Source organism: Ascaphus truei, chromosome 2, assembly GCF_040206685.1.
Source record: "Ascaphus truei isolate aAscTru1 chromosome 2, aAscTru1.hap1, whole genome shotgun sequence".
Lineage (NCBI taxonomy): Eukaryota > Metazoa > Chordata > Amphibia > Anura > Ascaphidae > Ascaphus > Ascaphus truei.
In genome coordinates, this window is record NC_134484.1 from 317,810,858 (window position 1) to 317,836,569 (window position 25,712).

The 25,712-nt window shown below is 44.9% G+C and overlaps 1 protein-coding gene across 1 annotated transcript in view; it reads left to right on the top strand.

Moving 5' to 3' along the window:
- Window positions 1-25,712, top strand: part of MLH1 (mutL homolog 1) — a 75,955-nt gene that overhangs the window by 26,236 nt on the left and 24,007 nt on the right. Inside the window, exons 8-15 of the mRNA XM_075586515.1 lie at window positions 2,853-2,941; window positions 10,075-10,187; window positions 10,629-10,722; window positions 15,463-15,616; window positions 17,935-18,305; window positions 19,762-19,910; window positions 20,717-20,825; window positions 23,712-23,775. Coding sequence (XP_075442630.1) covers window positions 2,853-2,941; window positions 10,075-10,187; window positions 10,629-10,722; window positions 15,463-15,616; window positions 17,935-18,305; window positions 19,762-19,910; window positions 20,717-20,825; window positions 23,712-23,775 — 1,143 coding nt within the window. The remainder of the gene's footprint in view (window positions 1-2,852; window positions 2,942-10,074; window positions 10,188-10,628; window positions 10,723-15,462; window positions 15,617-17,934; window positions 18,306-19,761; window positions 19,911-20,716; window positions 20,826-23,711; window positions 23,776-25,712) is intronic.

Consider the following 25,712-nt stretch of genomic DNA (forward strand, 5'->3'; position numbering starts at 1 on the left):
AAACAATGTCTTAAATCAAGATTCTGTGTTTATTACACATTATGGTGACATTTAATCCACTTCCTGCCCCACATGTTAGAGATGATGTGAGCAGCCTGACACCTCTTTACACCTGATATACATTCACCTCCTTGACACCTAGCACACTGTGTGTAGCTCCTGCAAATTTATGGCTAATCTTGTCACCACTCCACTTGACTACAGAGTTTATCTCCACCCCTTCTCATCATGTTGGGATATACAGTACAGTATATGCTTCCTTCCAACTGTGCTGCCACAGTACACTTGAAGTAACCTATAAGGTTTCAAAAGCTCTTTACTCTATTTACACTACAACTTCATTCATGAAAAAAGTGTTGGTTCACTATTTTTATTAGCAATTTCTTAAAGCTGAAAGGAATACATTATTTCTCATACAGCACGTTCAGTACACCATTAGTCATTGTAATCCATCTACACAATTTTATAAAGTGCTTCACCATCGCCTTATGTTTTCTAACCCAATGAGAGCTATTTATTTATGTCTCCTGAGTGCAAAACTGAGGCACGAAAACAGCACTGGATTTATCAAAGAAACATTTCTTTTCAATGTACAGTAACCTTTTATCTTCTGATAAATCTAGTTGTTTTTTTCGTGTTTGTTGTTGTTTTTTTTTTTATTTTATTAGTTCTACCAGTTTTGAAGCTTGATAAATGTTCTGTACTCTGTGACAACAAAACTAAAACGTACCCAGTTACTGTACATGCATAACACAATTCACAGTTACAGATGCCGCTGCCGGTTTTAGATCACTTGCCTTGGAAAATCTGTTTATACAATACAATAGCTGATCCCAGTACTGTACTTAGACCTAAATACAATACTTAGGGTCAACCAGCGCTCAAGCCCTTAGTATCAGTGAAAATTACTGACTCCAATAAAATACTTGGATTGTACACATACAAAAATTAAAATAATAATAAATATACCATACAATATGGTTCAATGTCCAGTCCATTCAAAAATTAGGGAATGCAGCTCCTTCTTGTTGGATCCAACCCTCGGGTCCAAGATACTACAAGGATAAAAAAGAAGAAAAAAAGGGCGCAAGACCCACAGTGCAACACACAACATCCAACGACAAAGAAAAAACTGTCAAAAACACCCACAGAACGCAAGTAGGCCACAGGCACATCCAGATGGCCACCCCAAAGTGCCAGCCAGCTGGGAGAGCCCCAGCGTCGCCCCCCCCGCCGGCGACAGTCTCCGCTCCAGACACCCTCCTCCCGGGCCCGGCGCCGCTCCACTCCTGCCTCCGCGCCACGTGCGCTCAAAAAAAAAAGGGAAAAAAAAATGATATTTATATTAACTGTGTGATAGAATATTTTAAGAAATCTTGTTAGGTAAAATTGTAAATGAATGTGAACTTTCTCCCATCTCTATTTTCTGTACCGTTCCCTCCCCCCCATTTTTTATTTTCTTCATTCCTCCCCTCTCCCTAAAATTTTTTAATAAAAATTAAGTTTAAAAAATACAAAAAAAAAAACCCATCCAATGCTGCGAGATATCTGCAGCACGCTGGGAGATTTCTACAGTCAGACTGATGGCCCATCGGGTTAACACAGCGGGGGCCCTGCATTTGAATGGGACTCATGCTGTGTGAATTCTACCGGGCTGGGACTCCCATTCGGGTGCAGAGACCCTCGCTGTGTTGATGCGATGGGCCATTACAGCCTTCTGTGGACGATCTCACGAGTTACTACAGGATGGTCACAGATTTTCCAGGGATGGGGGGGAGGAGGAGGGGGGCGCAAGACCCATGGTTCAGTGCATGATGTTTGATGATGAAGAGGGGGCAGTTGGAGGCACTTGCGGAGCGTGGGTGGGTTGCGGGCGCATCTGGAGGGTCGCTTCGGGGTGTCGGCCAGCTGGGGGAGCCTCGGTGTCCATCTTCTTGCCGGTGGCGGTCTCTGCTCCGGACGCCCTCCTCCTGGGTTTGGCGCTGCTCCGCTCCTGCTTCCGCGTCACGTGCGCTATTGGTTTAACCAATAAATACAATTCCCTAATTCCTTCTTTAGCTGTCAAATACAATAGGGGCAGTTGTATCTATTGGTTAAACCAATATTGGAATCCTATAAATAGACAGAGCAGCAGCCTGGTGGATACAGAGCCCCTGACGAAGAGATAGACTCTCGAAACGCTGCTGAACTAATGGAGCTGAGCAGGAGATCCAAGTCTGATCTGTCAGACTGTTGGAGACAGCGTATCGGCCCCTAGCCCGGCTCCCTGGTGTATCAACACAAGTGTTGGTTCACTATAATGTATCGCAACCTACATTGAAGTTGCAGAATGAAAAATAGTTACCGATGAATGACCATGTTCCCCATTCCCTGTGACTTTAGAGGAATGGTAGGAAAATCCTCGGCGGCGTTGCACCCAAGTTTGGGGGTGTTCCCGCGACACTGGAGTCATGTCATTGGCAGAGCTATAACCATTGGGGACAGTGGACAACAAATCTTTTCTTCCCCACAATTGAAAGGTGGACACAAATCTACCCACCTTCCAGATATAAAGAATGTGGAACCCTGAATGACCTTGATGGCATGAAAACTAGAAGCCACGAGGCATAGTACGGTGCAATACCCTGCATCATCGCTTTGTAAATCCTGGCCCTAGAATAACCTGTACCTATGACGCCGTATTGGAGGGCTCCGGTCACTATCATGGCCCTGTTAAACAGTGAGTTTGTCCTCATTTGGGCTCGCCAGTGTAATATATATGCAATGCAAACCCTTCCGAATTGTCCGTTCAATGACTGTAACTTGTTTTGCCTGTTCAATTAGCTAACGTGTACCATTTTTTTTTTCTTCAGCAAGGTGAGACTATGGCAGATGTGAGAACATTATCGAATGCCACAACAGTAGACAATATTCGGTCTATATTTGGAAATGCCATCAGCAGGTACACTGCATCTTTTGTGTTGTTGCTAGTAATTTACATTGGGGACATTACAACTAACAAATGGCAAATAACTCTGCATTCTAAAGATGAGCTGTCATTAATATTTTCTTCCCCTGTAACTGTTCAAATCCTTTGTCTACTGTCTTACTACTTATTATGGGGTTTGTACGGAGAAATTTAAAAGCAGATATTTCATTGCATTTTTACAAAATTTCGATTTTTCTGCTTCTTCCTTGAGCCGTTTGGAAACCATTGCCCATTTTAAATGTGTGCCGTGTTTTTGTTTACATCACAAAATTCAAGATTTGCAAATAAAGAAGTTGCGGTTTACACATTTGATTTTTTATTTTTTTGTGGTGTTCTGTAGACTCCAGACACCATTGTCAGGGTTCTGCTCGCCACAAACCAGGGTCGGACCGCGAGGCTGAGGTGGGGTTGTAAAAGCACCGACCTGAGACCGCGCAGGCTGATCCGGATTGCGCAGTTCGTAGTCATATGTCGCAGGATCAGGATTGGAGAAGACAGCGTCGTCGTTGTAGAAGCCAGGGTCAGGACAGGAGACATCAGGATAAACATTGTTTAGGCAAGAGTTCGGCAACAGGTAGTCAGGAGAGCCCCGCTTCAGCTTAGGAGCGCGGGGTTGGCCTCTGCGCGAGCGGCGACCATGGCCCATGGTGCTGGTCACAGGAGATGGTAGGCAGACCAGAATAGCACACCGCTTTGCTGCACGGGTGCACCAGTGCTACAGCGCAAGAGTCCTGAGCGGCTGGGGAATCCTCTGTAACAGCGCAGGAACCAGGACACGGCCTCTCTAGATTAGGGAAAGAGTAGACCCCAGGAACCAGGAAGCTGAAGATACACAGGGAAACCTCCGCTTTAGTGCAGGAATCCAGGAGACTGAAGGACACAGGGACGAAACCTCCACTTCAGTGCAGGAATCCAGGAGGCTGAAGGACGCAGGGACGAACCTCTGCTTCAGCACAGGAGAACAGGAGTGGACCGCTGCGTGAATATAGCAGCCGGTCACAAGAAACAAGGAGCTGAAGTGAACAAGAAGAGTACTCAGCTACAACACAGGAGACTGGAGCAGACCGCTGCGTGAATATAGCAGCCGGCCTTGGGAAACCTGGAGCTGCAGACAACAAGGAGAATACTCCGCTTCAGCATGAGAGACAGGAACAAGCGAGGGCATGTGGCAGAACAGATAGTGACATCCAGGAAGGACTATGCTCGGCAGGGAGCATTATGGTTAGACAGTACTTAAAGGCCAGCGGGCCAATCCCCGGAGGGGGGTGTGAAGGTACTGCTCCAATGAGTGAATGCAAGTCTAGGTTGCAGTGATAGGCTGCACAGCTGCAATAGATACCAGAGGGAGTGTGTATTGCTTTGGTGAGTGAATCCAGGCTGCAGCAAACATCAGGAGAGGTGCTCCAGGACATGCACCTGTCTGCAAGGTAAGGCAACCAGTAAACCGCGGAGCGGATTCCTTACAACCATTTACTCAATTCATCGGAAATAACATCCTATGTTCTGGAGAATACAAGATATTTACAGTGGAAGCTGTTCTCATGGGCAGAGTGCTGTTCTTGACCAGTGATTCTCAACCTTTTTTGGGCAGGGGCACCCCTGGAGAATTTTTAAGATTTATGGGGTGCCTCATAACCTCATTAATCCCCTCCTCATTTACACGCAACACACACTGTCCTTTACTCTCTCTCTGTTCCATCAGTCGAGTACGACTCTCAGCCACTCTATGGATCAGTGTGCTCCATGTCTTCCGATCTCTCATGGCTTCTTTCAATTCTGCTATTTTCAGTCCTGTATCTTTCTTGATGGTATCTAGCCAGCGAGTTCTTGGGCGGCCTCTTCCACCACCAGTCATTCCAAGCATGACGTCCTTCTCAAGCGACTTGCTTCGCATGATGTGACCAAAGTAGGAGAGCTTTTGCTTTGTTATTTTGGCCTCCAATGAGATTATCGATTTGGTCCGTTCCAGGACTGCTTGGTTCGTTATTCTGGCTGTCCACGGAATGCGTAGCAGACGTCTCCAGCACCACAATTCAAATGCATCGATCTTTTGCCTGTCTGCCTTTCCCAGAGTCCAGGTTTCACAGCCATACATTACTATTAGGAAAATGATTGCACCGACCAATCTGCATTTAGTTGCCAAGCTGATGTCTTTACTCTTCCAGATGTGGTTCATACTGCTCATCGCATTTCTTCCAAGTGCCAACCGTCTCTTAATCTCAGAGGTGCAGTCACCATCGCGATCAATTTTGGAGCCAAGGAAGATGAAATCTTTAACCACTTCAATTTCCTCATTATTGATCTTGATATTAACATTCACATTTTTTTGCAATCCAACCATCTCACTTTCTTCTTTGACTTTCATGATCAGATGTTTGAGATCCTTCTTGTTTTCAGCCATCAGGGTAGTATCGTCGGCGTATCGGAGGTTGTTGATGTTTCTGCCACCTATTTTCACACAAATTTGGGACTCATCCAGGCCTACTTGCCGCATGATAGCTTCTGCGTACATTTTGACAGCTGCTGGTGACAGGATGCATCCTTGCGTGTGCCCTTTCCGATCTTGGGCCAATCCGTGTCTCCGTATGGCGTTCGGACAAGCTTCTTGATGGAGTGATCTTTATAAGTTCGATCAGGTGTGGTGGTGTGCCCATTTCCTTCAGGCAAATCCAGAGCTGCTTGTGCTCAATTACATCAAACTCCTTTTGAATAATCGATGAAACACATGTAGAGATCTTTCTGATACTCCCTGTTTTTTTTTCCATAATTCATCGAAGGTTGGAAATGTTATGACAAGTGCCTCGCTCTTTCCTGAAGCCAGCTTGCAAACTGGCATTTCACTATCGACAGTTGTACTCAAGCGTTGTTGGATAATCTATAGAAGGATTTTGCTTGCATGTGGTATCAAGGCTATGGTGTGGTAATTCGAGCAATCCTTCGTGTCACCCTTCTTCGGAATTGGGATGAATACTGCTCTTGTCCATTCTTTCTGCAACTCACACATGCTCCGTATGCGTTTACATAATGCTTTTAATGCTGCCGCTGGTATGGCCTTGAGCAATTCTGATGGTATGCCGTTGATTCCTGGGGCTTTTCCGTTGGCTAATTGCTTCATTGCCCATACAACTTCTTCCTCCATTATATCTGGTTCCAGTGTCTCATTCATTCTCCTCTGTCGGATGGTTCTGATCACTTTCATACAACTTCTCTGTGTATTCCTTCCACTGATCGCGTTTTGCTTGCTGGCTATTGCTCCCACAAACTATTGCCCTCCGAGCCTTCAATGTTTACCGTGCCCTCTTCACGTGTGTGTAGAGTTCTCGCGTATGACCTTTCCTGTTCGCTTCCTCCATCTTCTGGCACTGTTCGTTCGAGTAGTTCTTTGTCCTTTCTAGCCTCTCTTTGGAATTCTGCATCTAGTCTTCTGAAATCTTCTCTGTTCCCAGTAGCTATGGCCTTCCTTCTCTTTTGCGATGCTGATGGTCGAATCGGAAATCCATTGGGCTGATTTTGATGGTTTCTTGTACGGAACATGTTCTAAGGCTGTTACGATAACGCATGCTTTCACTTCTCCCCACAGCTCGCTTGGATGCCCCTCTCCTGAAGCGAGGAGGTCGATTCTGTTCTTTACTTCGGCGTAGATGGGGCTGACCTTGTCTGTATCGAATTTCTTTGTGGCTGCCGTTTGTTTGGTGTTACAGAATCTGAGTTTGACTGTGGCTACCAGCAGTTGGTGATCTGATATGCAATCAGCGTATGTCTTCAAAGCCAAGATCGAGCTCTGACACTTCTTCTCTCACAGGATGTAGTCAATTTGGTTTCTGTATTCTCCACTTGATGGTGTACAGGCGCCGTTTGGGTTGTTCAAACCATGTGTTGGTAACCGTTAACCGATGTTCTTGACAGAATTGAACCAGTTGGTCTTTTGCCTCGTTCTGAATCTTCAGATTTCGGATTTTGCCATAGTTCCCACATTGGAGTTGAAATCGCCAATAATGTTGATAATCTCCATATTGGGTGTTTGACTTAGTGCATCCTGACGTTCGCCATAGAACTCTTCCACTTCCTCTTCAGATGCGTCTCTAGTTGGGGAGTATATTTGCAGAATCGTAACGTCACGAGGTTTCACTCTGATTCGGATGGCCATTATTCGGTCGCTGTGTATCTGATAACTGTTGGTGGCTTTGGCAATTTTCTTCACGATATAGCCCACTCCTCGCTGTCTGGTTGTGTCATTGCCAGAATAGTACACAGTGTGCTCGTCGGAATTGAAGAAGCCATTGCCTGTCAAATGCATTTCCAATCCAATTTTCCTGCGTTCACGTTCCAGTCTTGGATGGTTTTGTACAGGGCAGAGTGGTTGTTTCGCTGCGGGCCACATCAGCAGATGGGCGTCCTAACGGATTTATCCTATCCGCGTCATCAGTGCCCCAGCTACTCTGACCACCTCCTTGCTCTTTCCCCAATCGCATTTTGGGTACCTTCCAGGTTAGGGGTCCCACTTTCCAATACCATGTTGGAATCAATGTTGAGTCGTGGATCCATAGAATATTTTTTGGCAAAGTACTCGGGTAGGTTGCCAGGTCTTTCCAGCATACTACAGCCGTTTAGCCAGCATACTACAGTATACAGTTGCCACCCCCAACACCACGATGAGGAGAACGGTTGCACTTTGAAGGGGGATATTCACCCACGCACATTATATCCACCATTTTATTCGGCACGCGCTCAACGTTTATTCCCCCATTCTCACACAGCACACTCACCCTTCTCTCTGAATCATAACCACCACATTCAACCCCCTTCTCTTACACCTTACAAACACCTTCCCCCACCTCATTACTTCTCTCTTACCTCCCACACATCTAGAACATGTCAGCTGCTCAGCGGGCATGTCCCGCTCTCTCTCTGGAGATGGAGGTCTTGGAATAAAGGTGCATCATATATCTATATCGGTCTTCAGCATTCTCTGTTAGACAAAAACAGCTGAGATATAACTCCTCCGAGCAGGGGTTCGACGAGTCCTGAGGCAGGTGTGGCTTGTTCCGTGGTCAGTTATTCTTGTCCTATCTAAGTTGGGGGAAGGATATATATCGCCTTCCCACCGCTACTTTTTTGGAAAGGGCATTGTGGATTAGGTTTGGTGGAGTAAGGTGCTCAAAGTGTACTAATATAGGAAGGAGGGGAGCACACTCTGGATATCAATGCATTAATTAGTGTATATACTGGGCATAAAGCAATGGGGCACTAGATACCCTGAAGGCTGGGGTAGGTTGTCCAGAAACAGCCTCCCCTACCTCATTGGGTTGGCCCTGAGTACTCACAGTATTCACTGAGCAACCAGAGTCTCCCCTCCACCGCGTGCTGCTGAAAAGAGATGAAGTCCAGCAAATAGAAGAGAATGCAGCGCACCACGATCCAAAGAGAAGAACAGGTCTGGCCAAAAAACAATCTTTATTGAAGAGTCATAAAAACAAGGGATGCAGCCCTTCTACGCGTTTCGTGATAAAGTGCTTTCGCCCTAACTGACTTCCCTTAAACTGGCCACAATATAATGACCACCTTACACTGCCAGGTGTATATATTATGATATCTTAAGCTGCGGCCAGGCTAGGAGCGGGCACGCTGGCGCTCGAGCGCCGTGACGTCAAGCAATCTGCTCGACCGGGCGATTTCTGGCCAGCTAGTTGCGGGGGGGGGGGGGAGAGAGATGTCGGGGGAGGGGGGTGCGGCCATGACATCACGGAGCTGGTTCACCCTCATTGGGTGAACCGCTCACATGACGCATCAGCAAATTTGGTTGTCTCGCAAGCAGTAGGCGCACAGGCACTCACCCTGGATGAGGTCATTCAGAGTTATCACGCTGATCGCAGTGAGTGTCAGCGTGCGCGCGCTGTTCGCTCCACTCTGGCCACAACCTTACAAGTGAGTTTCGGTGTTAAAAAAAAAAAAAAATGCAGTTATCTGCCTAGTCCACTACAATGTAATCAGCAGAAGCAGACCACCTCCTGAAGCACCTTGCACTACGGGCAGGGATTCATTGTACCTGGTAAAGGCTATGTACTGCATTGCAAGGACTTTCAGCACTTTGTAAGAAATGTTTTATTAATTCACATTGAAGATACAAGACGGGCTCATGCAGTGATTTGTGGCATCACTGTAGGCAGCGACAACCGTGGGCGGACTGCCCTATCGAGTGTTGGGGCTTGCCCCAGTGAGCCGGTGCTGCGGGCATGCCACAGGAGCACTGGCCCGCAGTTGCAGAGGCCCCGTGCTCTTCCCCACAACAATCAAACTGATTGCCGGAGGAGAGAGAGCGCGGTCCCTCTGTAAGACTCGCCTTTTCCGGAGCGGCCCTCCTCCATAGTGACGCCATGTTGTCATTGGCAACACACCGTCACATAACACCGCTGAAAGATGGCCGGCAGGTAAGTGAAATGTCGCGGGCTATATGTCGCCCCCAATCCGTCCTGACCACAACCTTTACAATATCTCCTTATGCACCGCTCCTGTAATGCTTGACATAAATACAATAATGTAAAGCAGAGACATTCACATTTTATCAGGAATACCAGGAAAAAGGCCAAGCTGTATTGTAATTCATCTGCTTAAAAATTATATATATAATGACATTTGCAGAAGACCATTATTATTTGTTACAATTTACGTAATCATTATTATTATTATTATTTTTTTTAGCATTTTTGTATTGGTAGCCGTGAGTATAAGTCTAAAAGATTTTCACTTTTAAAATGGTTACCTTTTAGTTTTCTGCTGTGACTTTTTGTTTCTTGTAAAACTTAGAGATTTAAAATAAAGGTCATCTCATCATAGTCTGTATACATTGTCTCCTGTATTTTGTAGTTGTTTGTTAGGGGCAAGGGGAGCAGGTGCATGTCTACATTTAAAGAAAAGGGTGTACGGTGAGCAAATGTAAAACACAGTGCAATTGGTATACTAATGGATGCTGCCACAATGTGTAGGACACACACAACTCCAATTAATATAAAAGGGAAAAAAACATAAGGCGCAAACCGGTGTATGTCTGTCTACATTTACTTACAAAACATTTTCTCATAACACGTGTGTTTTTGTTTTTTAAACAGGGAGCTAATAGAAGTGGGCTGTGAAGATGCAAAGCTGGCATTTAAAGTGAAGGGCTACGTGACTAATGCCAACTATTCTATGAAGAAATTTATTTTCTTGCTCTTCATAAATGGTGAGTGTAAATGGGAAAAGTGTATCCTCTGTGTGCCCAACTCAAAGCAATCTACATCTACAATCTAGCAAACAGAATGAACCAGTTTCTTACCTGTAACCCTTCTGGTGCAGGGAATGTCGGTCACAAGAGTGCCGCAGACATGCTGCCCGCGTTCAGGATCGCCAACCACCCCTGGACGTAATAAATCGACAGGAAGTCCTCCTTTTCCGCTGTGATCTGTAACTATCACCTAAGTGGAAAAGACATGAGGAGTTTCACTGATGGTAGAAGCTAGTTTTTGTGATGTTCAATAAATGTAAAAAAAAATAATAAATAAAAAAAAAAAAACTTACTCGCTACTGTATGCTTGAAATATCGAGTATATGTTTAACATTTTTTAACAGGTTTTTTTTTTTTTTTTCTCCCCCCCTCCTGTGCTGCTCTTAACATTGGCTAAAGCGAGACTGGTTGAATCAACCACTTTGAAGAAAGCCATAGAGACTGTGTATGCTGCTTATTTGCCAAAGAACACCCATCCATTCCTGTACTTGAGGTGAGGAGTGAGGGGCGTTACACCTCAAACACGTTCAATTACAGTTAATAGGTTTATAGTGCACTCGTAAAAATATAAACTCAAGCATGCTATACACATAAATATGTGGTGAGTGGTTAGCACCCAGGCAACTCACGCCATCCTCCCCACAATAATATAGTAATTCAATTAGTGCACAAACAGTATAACCATTCAATGAAGTGTCATACATTAATCTACTCTGTGGATTCAGTTTTTTCACTTTTTCATTGATTTTGAAGATTAATTTCTACAGGTTTTACATTTTTTTTTTTTTTTTTGTAGCTCTGTTATTCTTTTATAAAAATAAAAATTATAATAAAGGCAAACGAAAATATCACTTGTGAGCACTTTCACGTCTCAGACAGGTCTGCAACCCTGTTTTTCTCCATTATCTCCTAGCATGCAGTGCTTCCACTGCAGCAAGGGATTCTGGGAAATTACATGCAGATAAGCACACAGTAAAAAAAAAAATGCAAACACATTTATTATTTTAGCTATGTTTGAATTCTCTTGCTGTATTTTGGTTGGCCATAGTGGTCCCTGTTACCCTCACCCTCTTCTCCTTTGCATGTCACAGCCCATATTACTGCACGCTGATCCCACTGCCTTGATTATTGGGCTCACTCTCACGTGGATATAGAGGGTCTTGGTGTTGTGGCACTAACACGATGTCCGTGTTCCTCATTATTTTATTTTAATGGCAAGGCAGCTGCCATTTTGTTTGGCTGCCCGTCTCCCTTTCCTGCCTCTCCACCTTCCAAACCCAGCGGAAAGAATCCCGCAACGTCCCAGAAACACCCGGCATTGTCACCGTTTTGCACCCTGACAACGCCCCACCCTACCCCCAGTGCTTTCTCATCGCTCGGCTGCGAACACAGGGAGGGGGGAACACTCCAGTCCTACTTGTAGTTTTTATTCGTTTTTAAAAAATAGAAGCACCGTCATGTTACTTGATATAGTGGTGACATTAAGAATGAAAGAGTTGAGGGGAAGGGCATTCCAGAGGTGTGGGGCAGTCAATGAGAAGGGTTTAAGGCAGGAGAAGGCTTTAGATACAAAGGGGGCAGAGAGAAGACATCCTTGAGCAGAATGCAAGAGCCGGGATGGTGCATAGCGAGAAATTAGGGCTGAGATGTAAGGAGGGGCAGAAGAGTGTAAGGGCTGGACCCCGCTGTGGCGGACGCTGCAGGGACGAGAGCCCTCCCCTCAATGGCGCCGGGCCCGCTGCGAGGGGGGGCTGTGGCGCGAGTTGCTCCTGCTCTCAATAGAATTGAGAGCAGGACTCGCTACGGAGCGCTAAGCCACGCCCCCCAGCGGTTCAGCCAATGAGGGCGAACCTGCCGGGTGACGTCATGGCCGCGCCTGTCACTCCCTCGCCACACCCCCCCGGTCTTTTGGTCTGCAGCTCCCTGCAGACCGGGGAATTGGCTGCACGCGCCGCCAGTCTCGCGGGCGCGCGTGCAGCGGAGGTACTGGGGCCTCAGCCTTAAGCTTTAAAAATGAGGAGAATTGAGTGTGAGATGCGGGATTGGATGGGAAGCCAGGAGAGTGATTTCAGCAGGGGAGATGCTGAGACAGATTTAGGAAAGAGCAGGGTTACATACTTTAGGGACAGTTGGTAGTTTGAGTACCTCAGTGTGCGGACCCAAAACACATTGTGCAATCCATTATACAATCTGTCAGAGAGTACCTTTTTAATAGAGAGGCAGATTTACAGACACTTTGTTCTCAACAACTATTGGGTAGAGGGATATTGTTTCACAATGAAGTGCCACTGCTGCTTTTTTCTCACTGACATAGCAGATGTTTAATTACTGTTGTTTTTTTATGATATATGGATGGCTGATATTGTCCAACCCACACACTGGATGGAATAAGTATTTATATGCTATGGTCCTTTTTGATGATACAGCGGCATTGTAATTAGCTCTGCTGCAATATCTTTGCCATGTACAATTATATAAGCATTGACATTGCTATATACGTGCTGGAGATTCGCACACAATTATACAGGTGTATCCTGTTATAGTTGAGTGGTCGCCACAGTGATTACATGCTCAGTGTGCCTAACCATTCGTTCTTTTAAAGTTGACACACAAAGCGGACTGTCGTATTGCTTTAATGATTTTTTTATTAAATAGATTATTTTAAATTAAAACTATTCTACAATACTGTATATAGGTATCAGCCTATATATCAGGTATTATGCTTCAGATATATACTGTCCCCTGGATTATCCAGATACCATCATCCACTGATCCACCTCCTTATTTGGGGGGAACCATCCCTAATATCTTATTTGTCCTAATAGTCAACTAGGAGTGTAGAGTGCATGCTGCTGGAGCCTTTTTGTTCCTGCCGCTTTGACAGGTTAATTTGTTTGTGATATACAATATTCCCCTAGTGCACCTCCTGTTTACTAAAATGATATACTGAGTTTGAGCGTGTATCATCACCCCCCCCCCCTTTTTTTTTTTGTATGGTAGAGTGGAAACATAAGGTATATTGGGAGGGAGAGGTTTGCAAAGACACCTTGCCTTGATACTAGCATTTGGGACATTTGTTCTGTTCAACCCGCTCAGTGCCAGAAGTCTGCAAGTCTGCTATAATGCTATTCTTAATGCGTGTGAAAGTATCCTTTGATTTCTATAGCAGGTTTTATCCCACCTCCCAAGCAGTGTAAGATCTTTGCAACACTTTCCTGTTTGGGATCATTTGTTGCAATTGTTCCCAGCAGCTTGAGCTGTAAATTGTAACAATATATAATGTTACTATTAGTACTATAAGAACACATTGTAGTTGCTGGGTTAGGCTGTGCTTATAGTGCCGACGTCGCGTCAAAACAAATGCATTGAATCTGTAGCATGTGCTTATAGTAAGCGCAACCTAAATCTCTTCAGTAATTAGAATTTGATTTTTACAGCGACGGTCTCACCATGTGACAGGCTGTAAAGCAATCAGAACTCCTGAAGGGAATGAAACGCGCGTCGGGTGATGATGACATCATAGTCATCTAGTCTGTAGCGTGACTGCAACGCAGGTCGCAAGTCTATTGCCACTCGATACTTTTGCCGCTTTATACTTTGTATCTACTAGCTAGTTAACAAAGATGTGGACCGATGAGGAATCCACTTATAGCTAGAACTCTGCTCTCATTCAATTTGGAAGATTACAACAAAGGTAGCTCAATATAGCAACCACAGAAAGCGAATGCACAGGCTACCCCAAAGGGAGATAAGGTACTCTGCAAACACTAAGCCAGCACCAAACCTGTGGGCATAAATAACCTCTTCACACATCTATATATATATATGATTTCAAATCGCATGCATACACGGAAGGAAAATTGAATCTACTCAAAGCTATAATAGCATAGTATGTGTAGAGGTTTTCATTATTGCTATTATGCAATTTGATACAAGCTATCCATTGGGATACATTATAACCCATTCACTAAAGAATGATAACCAACGAGGTACACTTGATACACTGCCTGTATATATATATAAAAAAACGTAGTAGCTTATCAAGAGATGTATGAGCATGATGTGTGAATTATACCAGTAGTCTATTGTTTTACACAACTACTGGTATATAAATCACAAAGTATAAATATCAGTTGGTGACCCTACGGGGATCACTACAGGTCATTATCTTACACTTACATTTGCTACCAGGGATATTCGGTTTATTGTATGATATATAATGCACATATCTAATCACAATCTGAACACTCTGTGGATCAATATCCTCATCAGCACGATCAAACACTTTACTGCACTTATTTTAATTATTCACATGTATCACCTATTTCACTTATCACTCACCCCCTGATATACAAGCCTACTTGCTACAATAAGAATATGACGATTTTTACTTTTGACCTGAAAGTGGCAATCTAGTGTCAGTCAATTTGTGTTTACATACAGGATTGTAGTGACACGCTATATGTTGAAATAGGTTTAATTTGTGCTAAATAATAAGGTATATATTAGTGGAGATGGCTTTCCATCTCTTATAGTTAATAATAGAGTTCTATTATAAAGGTAGAGTGCACGCATCATAGGGATTACTTTTTGTTTTCGTGCTATCAGTTTCTATCCCAGCATGCACCCCTTACACTAATCCAAATCTAGCTGAGCAGTAGCTGTTTCTTTTTGCTTAAAAATTCAGCATACAAACAGAAATTACAACTCCTCTCCGTTTCAGCCTTCCCACTTGCTCTTGTCTCCGCCCCTCTGCCTTCCCCCTTTGCCTGACGTCACTCCCCTTGTAGCAAGAGACGTCTCCGAAACTCAACTTTCGCAACGTCTACGGAGACGAGTGACGTCATCCGTAGCCGGCACTATAAGCGCATCCTTACACTGACCTGAAGGATTGATTGATTGAAACTGAAAGACAGCCATTATGTTAGTCACTCAATCCGTATTTTTACATATTTATAACAAGAGCACCAAACGTTTGCCAGCTTAGGTAATTTTATACATTGTCACATCCTTTACATAAAAAAAAATTACAAGTTGGACAGTAATTAAAGGAACATATTAAGGTCACTGAAGCAGTAAAATCTTTAACAAGTGTTCCATTATATTAAGTTGCTTATACATATCAGCCCCAGTAACGGTATAGAAGACCTATCTGCTGCTCTGTTATATTCTTGCTAGGGAGGTGTACAAACTTGAGGAATTCTCATTGCTCTGTGTGCACCGGTTTTCTCAGCCTGGAGATAGCCCCTCAAAACGTTGATGTGAACGTGCACCCGACGAAGCACGAGGTTCATTTCCTGCATGAAGACAGCATTATTGAGCGGGTACAGCAGCACGTCGAAAGCAAACTGCTGGGATCCAACTCTTCGAGAATGTACTTCACACAGGTGAGGGTCTGAGCACCAGATACTCCTCCGGTCACACGCGATTGTTTTTATCTGTGTTTCCTTTGCATATGGCTGCCCCAGAAACTGGGTTATATTCACAAGTTCTGGATCAGCTTCACAATATGGGGCTCCTCTTGAATCGCTGCTGTGCTTAAAGTTCAATAATCAATTCCACACAATAATATACAATACTTGCTGCACTCAGAGCAGTGGTTACCAACTTTTTATTTTATTTTACATTGTGCAACTCCTACTAGAAAATAAAGTCCTTATTGCCTACTCATCTGACTATTGCTAAGAAAACTATTTGACCAATGCCAGACAATATATTGTCTTGAGCTTGTTTTGGGGAACACGTTCATAAAAAGATACCAAACTGCGCTTTGTGCAGACGGCATGGGTGGCATGGCTGTTTAATTACTACGCTGCGGGAACGTCCAAAGCCATGCCCTACAATGCCTTCCTGCTGTTGATGCAAAGCATTGTAGGGAGTGACTTTGGAAGTTTCTGCTGTAATTGCCTGCTATACCACCCACGTTAAGGTGGTCAGAAACCCGCAATACTACCTGGGATCCACCATTGCAAATTTTTGGGTGTATCCCCTGTTGGGAATCACTGCATTAGAGGCTTGTTAAAGGGACAGTCCCTTCTAATACTAAAGTCTACCAACGGCAGCAATGTTTTTAAGGGTTACATCTGCGTTATTGCCTTATTTTCTTTCGTTTTTTTACCAAAATATCACACCTTTCAGTATTTTTAAATGACTTTTTTTCATTAGTGTGTAAGCATGGTGAGCAAAGACTTGGGAGGGGTTTGAGTTCTGGTTACTCCCTTTTGTCTGTCACTCTGTCCCTTTTGTGTTTAATAAGAGTATGCGCAGGCAGGGCTGACCCCCTCAATCCCCTTCGCTCTCTAAGAAGGATAAGAAAGGGATAAAAGCAAATAAAACTCTGAGGACCCTAAGAAATACAATTTGAATTTAATTTCCAAAGAAACATAGTTACATAGTAGATGAGGTGAAAAAAGACGTAGGTCCATCAAGTTCAACCTATGCTAAACAATAGCAGACATTATCTTTCTTCTTTTTAGAATGGTTAGGAAGGAAGCCAATAAGATTGTTACATTTTTGGGGGCCCAACAGGAATTCGTGATGTCATCCAGTGCGGCTTCCTATTGGCCTATGTGACCGGGCTTTAAACTGCAGTTGTGTAAGGAAAGGGACAGATACATTGGGATAATCTGCACCAACACAACCACTCAATCTTATGCAAACAGTTATTCTTCTTGTTATAACTGGATATGTTGGGGGAACAGTGTCATACGCTGCATCTGAATGCTTTTTAACTTGTCACATAGAGGCCTTCAAAGACTAACTGGTCCTTGACCAAAACATCAGGAACCATGAATTTCAGAATGACGCTTACATCGGAGAGCGTTAAAAACGTAGTGTGGAGTTCAAAAATAATTTGGATAGAAACTTATTATATTTAACAGGAGATTCAGTCACCCCTCCCTAAAAACAAACAAAAAACATTATACACGAAATGATGTATACTTAATGAATACACAAATATTGTATTGACTCTGGGTCAGAAAAATGGTTTACAGTGCAGCTGTTTGGTGAGGAATACTTTCTGTACAGCAGTAGTTTTTTATGTTTTGTAATGTAGTACTCGGGCTTCGTTACTACATAACATAATCATGCAAATCTCCGGTGTAGTAGAATGACGCATGCACTCGTGGGTGAAACCAAGATGGAATTTGAAGCCCAACTTTAGAAGGATTTTTCCTGCTATCATTTTCCGTTTCATTGTCGATTTTGAATGTTAAATTATGCCTTTTTTGTTGTTCTCATGAGTGTTTATGTGTATAAATAGAAGTCTTATGTATGTTTGTATATGTGTGGTTGAAACCTGTCCTAGCTTCACATTGCAAGGATAATATAACAACCTCACACTGATGAGACCCAAAAGGTCAAACGGCTGTCTGTGAGTAGGTGTACTGGCTATGTACTTCCTTACTCGGGCTGAAGTGAAAAGCTGTGTAATGCGGCGCTTATAGGGGGTCCTTGTTAAATGGACAACAAGCAAAAGGTGACAGTGTGTGCTCATTTGCATGTAATTTCCCAAAATCCCTTGCTGCAGTAGAAGCACTATATGTTAAGAGATAATGGGAAAAGCAGGGTTGCAGACCTAGCTGGGACATGGGAAGGTGCTCACAAGTGATATTTTTATTTGCGGTGTATAAATAGAAACCTAAGTAAAATTAATTGTGTTAAAGGCAAGATTTCTCTATTTTGCCCCTTCTTTTTTCACCAGACGTTGTTGCCTGGAGCTTCCATGTCTGCCAGCGAGATTATGAAACCTGTGGCCGGCTCTTCTTCTGCTGCTCAGAAGTCGGGCGACAAGGTGTATGCTCACCAGATGGTACGCACAGACTCCAGAGACCAGAAGCTGGACGCCTTCCTTCAGCCTTTAAAAAGGCCACAGATTGACCTTTCAGACTGCCCACTGTCTGAGCTTGTTGGCGATCAGCACCTTGACAGACGAGGTCCACACGATACAGAGATGGCAGAACTAAACGACCTGGACATGCTTGAAGCTTCTGAGCATTATGCTAATGCAGAGGTTTCTGGGACAGTGCCAATGGAAGCTGCTGCTAGCACATCTGCAGACATTGTGCCGCCCAGGTAATGCCAACAGCATGAGCAGCAGTTCATATTGGTCCTTATGTCCTAAGAATGTATATCCTGCACAGTGTAATGTGAATATGTATATCTCTCCCATGGGTCAAACCCCTGCTGCATAACGAAAATGTAACTTATTAATTGTGTTGAGCCCTTCTCTCGCTTCTGAGCTGTAGCAAACATGAAACCTGCATGTTGAACCTTTTAATTTCCCATATTTATTTGATACTTTAACCATCTAATACAAGGGTGGCCAATTTCAGTCCTCAAGGGCCCCGAACAGATTCAGGTTTTAAGGATATCCCTGCTTCTGCGCAGGTGACATCATCATTTTGACTGAGCCACTGATTGAGTCACCTGTGCTGAAGCAGGGATATCCTTAAGACCTGACCTGTTGGTGGCCCTTGAGTACTGGGATTGGCCACTGCTGATTTTAATATCACCAATAATAAGGCCACAGTATCAGTACACTAGCAGAAATAAAGGCATGCCAGCGTGTCACAAACTATAGTACTGCTGCAGCTGGGAACTTATGGAAACATTTGAGTTTAAATTAGCCCTCTTAGCTCATTTTCTCCACCTAGTGGTAAAACCATTAATGGCTATGCACTTAACCTAGGCTATGCTGCAGGTATATGCTTATAGGGGTCCATGTCAAAATGGATTTGAAGTTAAAGGTGACAGTGTGCTCATTTGCATGGCATTTCCCAGAATCCTTGCTGCAGTGTATGCTGGGAGAGAACGGTGAAAAGCAAGGTTGCGACCTGTCTGAGACATGGAATGTGCTTACAAGTGATTTTCATTTACTGTATGCTATATGGGAGAGGGTTTTTGTCACTATTTGGTGTATGCTTCTAATTAGAAAAAAAGTACTTTGCTGTACCTTCTAGCACATGTGCATGGTAAACAATCACATTTAAATGTAATGTTCCAAGTATAACATCTATTTAAAATAAATGTTTCAACTGTTTTGCGGAAGAAAGTACAAGGCCTAAAATACTGAAGGTAAATGTAATTTCCTCGAGTGGGGGGGGGGGGGGAGAGTTTGGGGAGAGAGAAATGGGTTGGGTGGCTTTTCCAGTGCTGCCTCCCTTCTGGTGACTCCTCCTGGTGGAAGCTGGCAACACTGACGGCCTCTTCGGCCAGCAGTGACGTCACTTCCGTCACCACTGACTTCCGACTCCATCAACTCCATTCACTGCCAGCCAATTTTCCTCATGTGGTAGGTGTGCCCAAAGAAGTTCCTCTTCAAAAAGCAACAAACCGCGGCTTCAGTGACCGTAACAGCTGCGAATTTCCTCTATGCTGGGGACAAATCCCGTAGCTTCCCCCGGCAGAATCAGAGATGTGTATGGCCACATCGGCACTTTTGCATTGTAGTTGTGCATGGCACTAAAGCTATAACAGGTTTTCACAGTCGCTAACCTGGATTTATCCCTTTGCTTTTGCCTTTGTGAAGGAAGAGGCCGCGCAAAGAGACGGATGAGGAGATGGTGGCGGACGAGCCGGTGAAGAATATGACGGCCACTTCCACCCCAAAGAGAAGGATCATAAACCTAACCAGCATATTAAGCCTGCAGAAGGAAATCGAGGCGCAGGCTCACACAAGTAGGTATATAATAAAATGCCTCCCGTCTGAGTTTAATGCAGAAGTCCTTGTAAGCGGGAAGTAAATGTGTGTTTCCTTTCTCACACACGTGAACCTGCATCGGGCCGTTGCTGCTTTTGTAATCCATGCGTTGCAGTCCCCCATCCAGATCCCATTGCAATCTGTAATCCAAATAAAGAAACATACACATAAATGTTGCATCTATGTCCCATGTTATACCAGAAAAACAAACCAATAACACTAACCGTCCTCCCGCGCATCTTCCTCTGATATGCTCTGCACCTCGGCAGGGAGGGGCACTATATTGATTACAGATGCTGAGCATTATCTTGCATTTTCACCTGTCCACAGTTTTTAGTTGTTGCTAGAAATACAACGGGTTGCTCCCCTCTCATGATCCCATTGTGAGTCAGATTCGCTAAAAAGCTCTTAATAAAATATTGTACAATGTGTGTTGGCACAGAATCTCAAAAAAATATTACAATCTTTTTTGCGGGGCGTAGAATCTTTTCACACGAGACGCACATGTTAAAGCTCAGATATGTCAGATGCTTGCTCTTGATGTTATACGTTGTAGACAGAATGAGTGACTGGGCAATATAGGGTCCGGAATAGACTCATCCGCTCACCTATGTGTTGGCACAGTCCCCTGTTTAATAATCGCGCACTCGCTGCTTGCGCCAGTCACCTGAAGCAGCCTGTTGCAGCCCATTCTACATTGATGTCCCTTCCCGGTTCTGTCCAGCACCAGTGCTCAGTCAGCTGAGCGAATCCTGCATCACTGCTCCTTCTGTTTTTATTCCAGGCCTCCAGGACATGCTGCGCAATCACTCGTTTGTGGGCTGTGTCAGCCCACAGTGGGCTTTAGCGCAATATCAGACAAAGCTCTATCTTCTAAACACCACAAAGCTGAGGTAAGGTTTACATAAGAGCAGTGGTGAGAGATAATAACTAGGTGGCTGAAACTACCTATGATATTTAGTCTGTACTGTACTTCTCACAACACGGCGGTTACCCTTCCAAGTGAGGGGTGATGTATTACACCGTGATGAGTATTGCACAGAGAAGAAGTAGCACCTTTATTTGGCTATCATGTGATGATGCAAACTTTTCAGGAATAAGCCTGTTCGTTTAGGCCAGGGGTGGGCACCTCCGGTCTTCAAGGGCCACCAACGGGTCAGGTTTTCAGGATATCCCTGCTTCCGCATAGGTGATGTAGTCTTCGAATAAGCCACCTGTGATAAAACAGGGATTGAGACACCATTTGTTCCTTTTCTTTTTAATTATGTTTTGTACTAACTGCTCGTTATAAAGATGCTTACACATTGGATAGAGTTAGATTTAGCATATTGTGTACAGCCTCAATTGAAAATCATGTACTGACTTTACCTGTGATCATTGCTGTTTTGTTTAAAAACGGAATGTGTGACTGTATGGGTACAGTGTGTATCTTTACGTGTGTACACCAAATGGTAGCACACACTGGTTAGGTAGGGCACTTGCGGCTGGTCAGTGCATGGTAAAGGATTTAATTACAAACAATGGACATCTCAAGAGGAAATGTATACCAGCGCCAGTAAATACAAAAATAGAATTGCCCACTGGGCACCGAAACGTTGAGTGTAAATGCGGAGTACGTCACAATAAAGTAATCTCATTAGTCACAATAATTGTTTTGTATTTTCTGGTGCTGGTATACATTTCTTCTAGACCTGTGTGTCACTTGTAGTGTATTCATTTCCTAGTTAATATCACCAAGACACAAACCTCATTGAGCATATTGGAGAATGTTTATTTTTCAGATTAATAAGCACTTCCTTGTTTAGCACGTCCTATGTACCACTCTTTCACAAATTCTAAGTAGTTAATTTTCTTCTGCGTCCTACTCACTCCAGTGCCCACACCATGTGCGGTGCTCATTAAACATAGGACAGTGTGCCACTAGGGAGCACCTACAGATGTGGCTGATGCTCCCCATGTGAACGGTGCTGCAATATGTGACACGAGATTGGACGCAGCTTCATGTAAACAAATGGGGACGTATGCGTCATTAAACACTATTTGTGCAGGAGTGGTAAAGGCTGCTGCATCGGTAGGTTGGGGTTGGAGCTTGCCACTACAAGTCTCTAAAACATCTGATGTAATAATCTGCTGAGTAGCTGCACTCTCACTGGTGTGTGCTGCTGTGATTTGAACAACACATGCTGTATATTGGCATGGAAAAATGTCCTTGTATATATATTTTTTATTCATTGTCATTTTTTTTAATTATAAAGCATTTACTAATAAATAGCAAAGTTTAGAGGCGCAATCCAAGCTGGTAATTAATTAAAATTAATTTGTTTTTGATATTTAAAAAAAAATTTTTTTAACATTTGATTGAATCGGAGGGTCTAAGGAACGGGACCTCATTAATTTCAGCTCCGGGGACCCCTTGCTTCCAGAGATACTTACCTCTAGGGTGTGCCGATAGCCGCTCGGCTAGCTGGGATCAAGATATGGCCGCTTTTCAATGCTCCTGCGGCCCAATAAGATGCCGTGACGTCATCAGGTCCGACTTCCTATTGGCTCACGTAACGTGGGAACTTTAAACTGAGCAGAGATCCCGGCATCCCATTTGGAGGTCTTTATCTCAGGAAGCAAGGGGTTTAGCCCTGGAGGCCCCCTGCTTCAAACCTACTGTATGTTAAAGAACAGTAGTTAAACAAACCTGTTCATTAAACTCCTGAAATCAAACATGACGCAACATAGAAGAAAACAGAAAACAGAGAGACTGCTGGTTTTAAAAGCTTTACAATGCCCACCCTTTTGTGCATGATTTAACCCTTTGGCAGCATTTATTTGCATCTCAATGCATTGCTGGCCCCTCTGGCAGTTGGACCCGAGCAGCCTAAACTGTCCTGATATTTTGGAAGTAGTTGTCTTTTAGCAGTTTCTGTTGAGCAGAGGGAATTGTAACTGCGCAGTAACATCAGACTTTTACTTCAGAGAGGTACATGCGCATCAATGTTTTAAAGGAGTAGTGTAACCCAGGGGTGTGCAAACTGGGGGGGCACGAGATTTGATGTGGGGGGGGGGGGGCGAGTGGCGGTTACAGAGGCCACACGCTCTTCCCCAAGGCATTTAGATTAAATGTCGGGGAGCGTGCACGAGGCCTCTGTAACCTCCCTTACCTGGTCTCTGGCAGCTTCCAGCGACGCGTCGCCATGGTTATGCGGAGTCAAATGACGGCTGAAAATGTTGCGTACCCCTCATTTAACCCATGCACTCTCCAACCCCCACCCCTTTATTTTATTTACATATTGATGGGAATTAGGGGGTCCCAAGAGGTGGACTGTGTTAAAATTGGCTCCGGGGACGCCCCTGTAGATAAATAATTAGGGAAAGGTAGCACCAGTACTTCTATGTGTAAATCCCTCGCATCACCCGGCCCAACCGGAAGCTGAAACTGAACATGTCACGGCTTCCTATAGGCCTGTGCATGGGAGAGTTAGTCTGCCATTTGGATTCTGCCACTACCGTTACATGTATGTATCTCGAAAACTAGAGGGTGCCTGCAGCTGTAAATAGCGCTGTTCAGCTTTGTGGATCCAATGCTTCTCACCCATGTAAAACAATATAACAAGAGACGGGGAGGGGGGTTTAAGAAAATTGTAGGGGGGAACTGCTCTTTTAGAAATGTCTTTTCTCACTGTGTGTGCGCGTGTGCGTGTGCGTGTGCGTGTGCGTGTGCGTGTGTGTGTGCGTCAGTCATTTGACCACTGTCTGATTCCCTTTTTTTATTTTTTGTTTTACTGCAGTCAAGAACTGTTTTATCAAATACTTATTTACGACTTTGGAAACTTTGGCATCTTGAGATTATCTGTAAGTATATGTCGATCTATATTTTGTTTCCTCTCCGTAAAAAAGATACTTGTAGAATTGTTTTTTTTTTTTGTTTTTTTTTTTTAATTTATTTGAATGATGATAGTAAGCAAAAATACCACGTCATGTTTGCAAGAAAACATTTTGGCCCACAATACAGTACACAGGCATACCCCGCATTAACGTACGCAATGGGTCCAGAGCATGTATGTAAAGCGAAAATGTACTTAAAGTGAAGCGCTACCTTTTCCCCACTTATCGATGCATGTACTGTACTGCAATCGTCATATACGTGCCCAACGGATGTAAATAAGGCATTTGTAACAGGCTCTATAGCCAGGGTGGGCAACCCTATCGCCATTCGCCACTTGTGGCGAATTGGCAGGGAAAGTGTGGCGAACAGGGCTGCCTTGACTTTCTCTGCGGCCCGCGACGGCCCACTCAACCCCCCCTCTCCCCTTCCTTGGTAGGGAAGGAGCGCGCTAACACGCTCTCCCTCCCAAACCCCCGCCTGCTCCAACCTGTGCTCCCTCCCCTCTGAGCTCGCTCCAGCGTGACGCGCACATGCGCACACCCCCCCCTCCCCAGCTCGCTCCTGCGTGATATGCTGCACGCCTGCCAGCCAGCCAAAATGCCAGCCCGCGACCACTGCCGCCGGCCGCCACCACTGCTGCCGCCGCTTCTTCCATCGGCGGCGCGCCGCAATCTGGTAAGCATTGAAGGTGGGGGCGTGCAGGTGCTTGATGAGAGGGACTGCAGAAAGGGGGCTGGGAAGAGAATCAAGGGTCCTGGGGGGAGAATCAAGGGTGCCGAGGGGGGGGGGGGGAAGAATCAAGGGTGCCGAGGGGGGGGGGAGGAGAATCAAGAGTGCCGAGGGGGGGGGGGGGAAATCAAGGGTGCCGAGGGGGGGGGGGAGAATCAAGGGTGCCGAGGGGGGGGAGGGGAGAATCAAGGGTGCCGGGGGGGAGATCCAAGGGTGCCAGGGGGGGGGAGAGAATCAAGGGTGCCAGGGGGGGGGGGGAGAGAATCAAGGGTGCCAGGGGGGGGGGAGAGAATCAAGGGTGCCAGGGGGGGGGGGGAGAGAATCAAGCGTGCCAGGGGGGGGGGGGGAGAGAATCAAGGGTGCTGGGGGAGATGATGAGGTGGGTTAAATGAGATGGTGATGAGGGGGGGGGTTAAATGAGATGTGATGGGGGGGGGTGAGGAGTTGATGATGAGGAGGGTAGTGGTGGTGGCATGAGAGGATGAGGGGGGGTTGCGATCTGAGGGCCGTTCTATAGTGTGTGCGCTTGCTGTGCCGTGCGCACGCGTGGCAGTTATAGTTGGCTGAGGTTTGTCAGCCTTTCTACAATGGTGCCGCGCGCGCACGGCAGTGAGCGTGGGACCGGCTGACAAGGGGGAGAATGAGGAAAAGAAAGATTTCGCTACCACCGCTGAAATGTGTGTGTATGTACAATGTTAATAAATAATTTATTAAAGTATTTCTTTATTTATTTCAAACGTATTTATAACACACACACACACACACACACACACACACACACACACACACACACACACTGTGCCTCACTCGCTCACAGCATACACAAAAAAAGCATGCGTCACGTGCACGCGCGTTCGCACAGGCTCCGGCGCACACACAATAGAATGGCCCTGAGAAACTGTGTGTTTAAAATTTTTGCATTCGCAACACAATACCTCAATTTTTGCATGGTGTGGCTATTTTCACTTCTAATTCGCCACACCTGTGGCTATATTGAAAAATAGGTTGCCCACCCCTGCTCTATAGTCTCCCCGCTTGCGCACAGCTTCGGTACAGGTAGGGAGCCAGTATTGCTGTTCAGGACGTGCTGACAGGCGCATGCGTGAGTTGCCGTTTGCCTATTGGGCGATATGTACTTACTCGCAAGTGTAGTTAAAGTGAGTGTCCTTAAAGT